This window comes from Alligator sinensis, unplaced genomic scaffold (assembly GCF_000455745.1).
Source record: "Alligator sinensis unplaced genomic scaffold, ASM45574v1 scaffold683_1, whole genome shotgun sequence".
NCBI classification, from domain to species: Eukaryota; Metazoa; Chordata; order Crocodylia; family Alligatoridae; genus Alligator; species Alligator sinensis.
In genome coordinates, this window is record NW_005843242.1 from 177,341 (window position 1) to 183,738 (window position 6,398).

The 6,398-nt window shown below is 60.6% G+C and overlaps 1 protein-coding gene across 3 annotated transcripts in view; it reads left to right on the forward strand.

The window, feature by feature from the left end:
• CPN1 (carboxypeptidase N subunit 1) overlaps positions 1–6,398 on the forward strand; it is an 18,180-nt gene that overhangs the window by 5,608 nt on the left and 6,174 nt on the right. For 2 of the 3 annotated variants that reach the window (XM_006038082.3, XM_025194557.1), the window contains exons 4-7: positions 198–380; positions 1,722–1,833; positions 3,061–3,200; positions 3,751–3,850. In XM_006038082.3, the coding sequence (XP_006038144.1) occupies positions 198–380; positions 1,722–1,833; positions 3,061–3,200; positions 3,751–3,850 (535 nt within the window). The remainder of the gene's footprint in view (positions 1–197; positions 381–1,721; positions 1,834–3,060; positions 3,201–3,750; positions 3,851–6,398) is intronic. The other variant, XM_025194558.1, reaches the window with a different exon arrangement.

Below are 6,398 nucleotides of genomic sequence, written 5' to 3' on the forward strand. Positions count from 1 at the left end.
CTGGCAGGGCCTGGCCACAGTCAGGATGTGGGGGGAGCAGAGGAGGGAGGGTTGGAAGCAGGCCAGGAAAGGACATGCCCCATAGACACGCCAACAAGCCCCATCCAGGCCCCAGGCAGTTCTGGGGTGCCTTGTGTCCCCCATCCCACTGCCACGCGCTTCAGGTCGGCCCCTCATTGCCGCCCCTCTCTGGGCAGGTGGAACCGGAGACAGCGGCTGTGATTCAGTGGATCAGCAGCTACAACTTCGTTCTCTCAGCCAACCTGCACGGTGGCGCCGTGGTGGCCAACTACCCCTACGACAAGTCGCACAGCCAGCGGGTGCGTGGCCAGTGGACCACTACCAACACACCCACACCCGATGACAAGCTGTTCCAGAAGGTGAGCGGGGCCTGGTGCGGGCAGCCCTGGGCCGGGGCTGTGGGGGGCAGGGAGTGCGGCGGAGCTGGGCAGGCCAGGCCAGGGCAGGGCATAGCGGTGCCCCGCAGCGCTGCCGACGGCATGGTCGGTACCACTCCCACACGTAGGGGCTCCTCATGGGGCCCGCACCCTGTGCTCGCCAGGCTGCAGCACCTCGAACGCCTGCTGTGCCAGTGTCCTGTGTCCTGCCCTGCAGCCCCCTGCTATTCCAGCCCAGGCTCTCCACAGATGTGCTGCATGGCTGCTGGAGCCCCCCTTGCAGCACTGGGGAAGCACTGTAGTGCACGTCCATGCCAGCATGCATGTGGGGCTCTAGGGGAGACAGGTGCCTGGTGGCAGTGCAGGGCTGGGGGAAAGGGGGCGAGTGATTTGGCTGGAACTGAGCCCCATCGGGAGAGCAAGTGGCAGCAGGGGGTGGGTGAGAGCCAGGCATGGGCTGAGGTTGCAACCTCCCTTGCCAGTGCCCATGCATCTGATTGTTAGCATGTCCCAGCAGTCAGCAGCTCGATCAGCCTCACCCACCCCTTAGGAAGCAAAGCAGCATAGAGGCCTCCGGGGAGCAGCCGTCCTGGCTCCATTGCTTAGACCAGGACCCTGAGCACAAGAAGGCGGCCAGGAGCATGCTCTGCTCTGGTCTGGGGAGCCCACGGCTTGGCTCGAGGGTAGGGGAGTTCCACGAGAGCTGGGCCCCAGAGGCTTACGGAGCTGGCTGCCAGTGGCTTGAGGACCTGCAATGCAGCCAAGGGGACTTGGGGCATCTGAACCCAGCTGTCCCTTGTGTGAGGGGACAATCTGGAGCAGTGTCTGAGCCACTGCCTCAGCCCAAGGGCCTCCGTCCTCATTTCTGATGGAGGTTTCCTGCGAGGACACAGCTTTCCCCTTGGAAAGGGCCTGGGACAGTGTTTCGCCCTGGTGCTGCTGTTTTGCTCTCTTTCCACCTGTCTTCCAGGGCTCACCCCACCTGCCCCTAGTCCCCCAGAAACGCATCCCCCTGGGGCAGATGTGGACAGCCCTGGCTGTGCAGTAAGACCCCCCACTCGCTCTCCTGGGGGTGCTGCAGCTCCCTGTGCCCATCGGGACCCCAGAGGCTTCCTGCTGGGGGCAGCCCTTGTGGAGGGGGGGGCTAGGGCAGGGCTCCTGTGCTGGTGATGGGAGGAACAGGGGTTGGGCTGGGCCTGTTTGCCCCCTCTCAGGGTTAGCAGCACTGCTGCGACTCCTGAGGGTCCCCTGTGTGCAGGGGATAAGGGACCAAGGAGCTCAGGGCAGCGCTGGAGCTGTGACCCACCTGGGCTCTCTCTGCAGTTGGCAAAGACCTATTCCTATGCCCATGGTTGGATGCATCAGGGCTGGAACTGTGGAGACTACTTTGCAGATGGCATCACCAACGGGGCATCCTGGTATTCTCTCAGCAAAGGTGGGGCTGGGGATGGAGGTGAAGGGTGTATGCAGGGCTGGGAGGGTGGGGTGCTGGGCTGCAGAAGGGACAAGGGGACAAGCAAGGCCTGGGAAGGGACATAGGCTGGGGGGGAGGCATGGACAGAGCAGTGGGGAGAGGGCACGGGTGCTCAGACAGGAGTGCAGGGAAGCGCAGACATGGAACAGGAGATGAGTGTCTGGGCCACGGCGCTGCTGGGCAGGGCCTGGGCCTGCTGCATCTGACTCAACGCGAGGCAGCAGCGTGGTGAGTGGCATTAACGGAGCGTGAGGCACAGACTGAGCTGGTGACAGTGCCGCTCTGCTCAGTGCTGGCCAGGCCCCGTGTGCAGTGCGAGGCTCTGCATGTTCAGACGGCGGCGGGGCAGCCGTAGGAAGGTGGAGAGCAAAGGGCATGGGCAACTTGGAGATTTTGCAGCCATAAAAGAGGGGGAGCTACTGTTGGTCCTTGCCACATGGCACCTTAAGTGGCAGTAAAGTAGCTTCCAGTTAGGTCTCAGCAAAGCCCTCCCACCTGTCAGTGCCTGGTTTCTGTCACAAGTGGCCTTGAACACAAGCCGTTGCTTTACCTGGTATTTAGCTTAGACTGTTTCTGAGTCTTTCTTTCCCAGCCCTGAGGAAGGACAGCAGGTGCCCAAAAGCTTGTGTAGCATCTCTCTCAACTTTGCAGTTGGTCCAATAAAAACCCCTTTGCTTATCCCATGTCGGAGCAGTGGGGCTGTGCCGGAGGTGCCCAGGGGAGTGCAGGGGTCCTTGTGGGAGGTTTTTCAAGAAGAGGCTGGACAGGGATGGCTTAGGCCTTCCAGTGCCGTGACACCATGTGTCCACCTCGCGACGACTGTCTAGCCTGCGCTTCCCCGGGGAGAGTGTCGGGCAGGGCTGTGCCAGGAGCCCTCTGCCCCGCCGCAGCTTTCTGAGCAGATCACGGCAGAAGAACCTCTCGTGTTTTTCCTTAAACAATGAGTGAGTGCTCGGAGCTGGCGTTTCTAAACAGGGCGAGAACCACTGACCTAGTCCCATCCCCAGGACTGAATCCTCTGCCTGTCAGGACAAGAGACCTGTCCCAGAAAGGGGCTGCCATGCGCGGGCAGGAGGGGCTGGGGGACAGGGCAGGGCTGCTGGCCGTCGGCAGAGGAGGGCAGGTGGGTGGGGAGGGGGTGTCACGTGCCCGGGTGGGCCTGGCTGTGTCCTTGCTCTCTCCTCTCAGGCATGCAGGACTTCAATTACCTCTATACCAACTGCTTTGAGATCACCTTGGAGCTGAGCTGCAACAAGTTCCCGCCCCAGGAGGACCTGGAGCGCGAGTGGCTGGCCAACCGCGAGGCGCTGGTCGCCTTCATGGAAGAGGTGGAGTGCCCGTGTGAGCCCTGGCCCCGTGCTGTGGGGCTGAGAGCACCTGCCCAGCCCCAGCTCCCCCCACATCCGAGCACCTGGGGCCAGAGCTCAAGGGGGTAGGGGGACAGTGGACGTGGGGTAGGGAGGGAGCCTCTCGGCATAAACCGGAGCTGGCTCCCTTGGTGCTTTGGGAGACGGGCAGGCGGGCTCCTGCTATCTCATGCTCGGAGCTCTGTGCGCTAGCAAAAGGACTGCAGCGCCGGGAGCTTTATTAGGTGCCCGTATTCAGTGCTGCCACTGGCAGCCATCTGGTGCACTGTGCTTGTGTGCCCAGCACATGGAGCTTCCTGGCTTTTGCCCTTAAAATCATCACTCCTACAACTCCTGTTCCCACCTGCAGGTTCCCTGCAGTGCTTACACCCACGACCCATCTCCGCCAGCTGACCCTGTTTGGAGGGGAGGGGACTGGAGCAATGTCCTCGCTCCCAGACGGGGCCAAGCACTCTGCTCTCGAGGGAGGGGAGAGGCGCTAACCTGCATCTGCCTATCTGTCTGTCTGCAGGTTCACCAGGGCATCAAAGGGATGGTGCTAGATGAGAACAACAACGGCATTGTGGGCGCAGTGCTTTCGGTCCAGGGCATTGGCCACGACGTCACCTCTGGTGGGTCCCCTGGCACCGTGTGCCCTGACTCTCGGTGTCACCTCCACAAGGCCCTCCTGGGTGGCACGGGGTGGGCTGAACAGTGATGCATGTTGCCAGCACGGCCTGCCCTGGTCAGGCTCCCACCAGCACAGAGCATGGGGATGCTGTTAGATCCTGTGGGAGCAGGAAGGGCACCCCCCCACCCCCCCGAGGCTCAGTTTGGCAGTGCCGTGCCTGGGCTGCTGCCTGCAGATGTGCTGGGTAGGAGCTGTTAGTAACCCCGGTGGAAGGAGCACAGTGTGGGCTCTGGGCAAGCAATGTTGCACAAAGGACAGGTCAGACAGTGAGATAGATCTGCTGGTTTCAGTCTGTTGGCATGAATGGGCTGGCCAGGTGCATGCGCACCATGAGACAGAGCTGGGGGTGGGGGGAGCCTTGGATGTGAGCTCCAGGGGGCTGGAGCCAAGGAGAAGAGCAAGAACCTCAGAGTAGGAGCAGAGGGTAACAGCCGGGTGTGAGCAGGGGGCGACAGCAGGGCCGGAGCGAGCAGGGCACCAGCCACGTGCGAGTGAGCAGGGGGAACAGCCGGGCAGCAGCAGTGTTACTTCAAATTTTAACTGTGCGTGAGGTCACCCTATTGGCCGGTGAGACCGTTCCAGTCACAACTCGAGCTTTATTAGGATACACAATAGCAAACGCTTGTTGGTTCCTCTTTTTTTCTGAGCTGTGAAGAAGTCCGACATTTCTTCCAGCCTATGCCCAATTTTTATAGATGGCTAGTTTTAATATTCTTAGAAATGGTCTCCGATTAGTTTTGTGTAAGTGTGTTTGTTTCGCTAAAACTCTTGGAACTGGATTGAACCAGATCTTTTGTGGACTCGGAAGCTGTTAATTAGTTGGGATTTATATCCTTGGGAAAGTAAAGGTTTCTTTTTCCTTCCCCATTGGGGACTGCTGTTTAACACTGGCTTATTTCTCCTTTACCTTTGTTTATGGTTTTCTCCGAGGAGGCTGTTTTGTTCTTACAAATTATTTAAGCACTTTAACAAAAATATATCTATTTATAACAATATGGCATCTAATGCATCTGGTTACAACATTCCCCCTTTTTTTTTTTCATTTCCTTGTGTTATATTAATGCACATTATCGATCACTGTCTCCAGTGCATGCACAAGTCAGGCTTAGGGCAGGTTGTAATGAGACAACACGAGCCCGCCTTGCACAGGCCACAGCAGGGGTAACAGTTGGGAAGGAGAAGCAGCATTCCCGGGCAGGGCATGCTGAGAGCGTGAGAGAGAGCGTTGCTGGGTGCGGGGATCTGGTTCAAGTGTCTGCACTTCCTAGAGGCACTGACCTGCAGGAAAGAGCTGGGGGCAGCTGGAAGACAGCCCAAGCCATGAGAGCCACGAGCAGCTCTGTGTGCCTGGTTCGTCCAAGGGAAGCAGGGAACAAAGTGCTGTTTAATGTTTTATTGATGACGCACAGGGAAACAGACCCAGCCACACCTGGGTCTGCTGAGGGCAGAGATCGGGGGAGCAGTGCACGGCGGAGGGGACAGGCCATCGTGCAGAGGGGCTCGGGGGAGCCCTCGGAGAACAAGGGCAGGTGCTGTGCGTGTCAGTAGGGCCCTGCTGGAGTCTGTGGGGCTGGCAGGGAGCAGTTCATGAAGCAATTGGCAGCTGCCAGCCAGGATGTGAGCCAGAGGTTGCTGGGTCGCTGGCCTGGGGCCCAGCTGGGTGGGGGGCTCCTGGGCTGCACAGACCCCAGGGCCAGGCAGCCTGGGGAGCAGCGGTGCGGGGCCAGGCTGCAGCCCGGTGCTGGGGTCAGGCAGGCAGCTGCAGGCTCTGAGCACGGCAAGAGGGGAGGCTCGTGGAGGGAGCAGCGGGGAGGCTCTGTGGCCCCAGGCTTGGCTCAGGTGCAGCCACAGCAATGATTTGGGGCCTAGCTGCAGTGCCCATGCTTCAGGCAGGATGGCAACAGGGCAGCGAGGATGGTTGGGGCTTGTCCAGTGGGAGCTGCCAGGGGCTTGACCTGCCCAGCTCGTTAGGAACGGGCAGGCTCGTGGAGGCTTGGTCGCTGGGTGCTGGTTCGTATGCAGGAAGCAGGGGTTGTCCCCTATGGGACAACCCATCTCATCCCACAGACCATTGCAGACAGGATCATGCTAGAACTAAGATGCCATGGGGGTAACAAACCACTGAAAGGTCGTGCCTGGGGCTGGGTGGCTTCTACTTCCATGGCCGACTTGGAGCCAAAGCCAGATGCCTTTCAGAAGGCCAGTGCTCTGGCCAGGGCTTGCTGCTGCCCGCGGGCTGGCGAGGGTGCCCTGAATCACTCCCCCTGGCCTGACATGGGTGACTGCCACGTGCTTGCTTGAGAGCAGCGGTGCCCCAGCCCAAGCCCGCAGGGCAGGGAGAGGTGCGCGGGGCTGTGGGCTGGAGGCTGAGTCCCCTGCCGGCCTCCCGCCACCGCCCGTAGTACCTCTGCTGCCTTCGTGGCTGCGCTGCCATCAGCTGTCAGCCGTCAGCCCCCCGGCTTGGGGGAGAGGTCCTCGCAGACTGCACG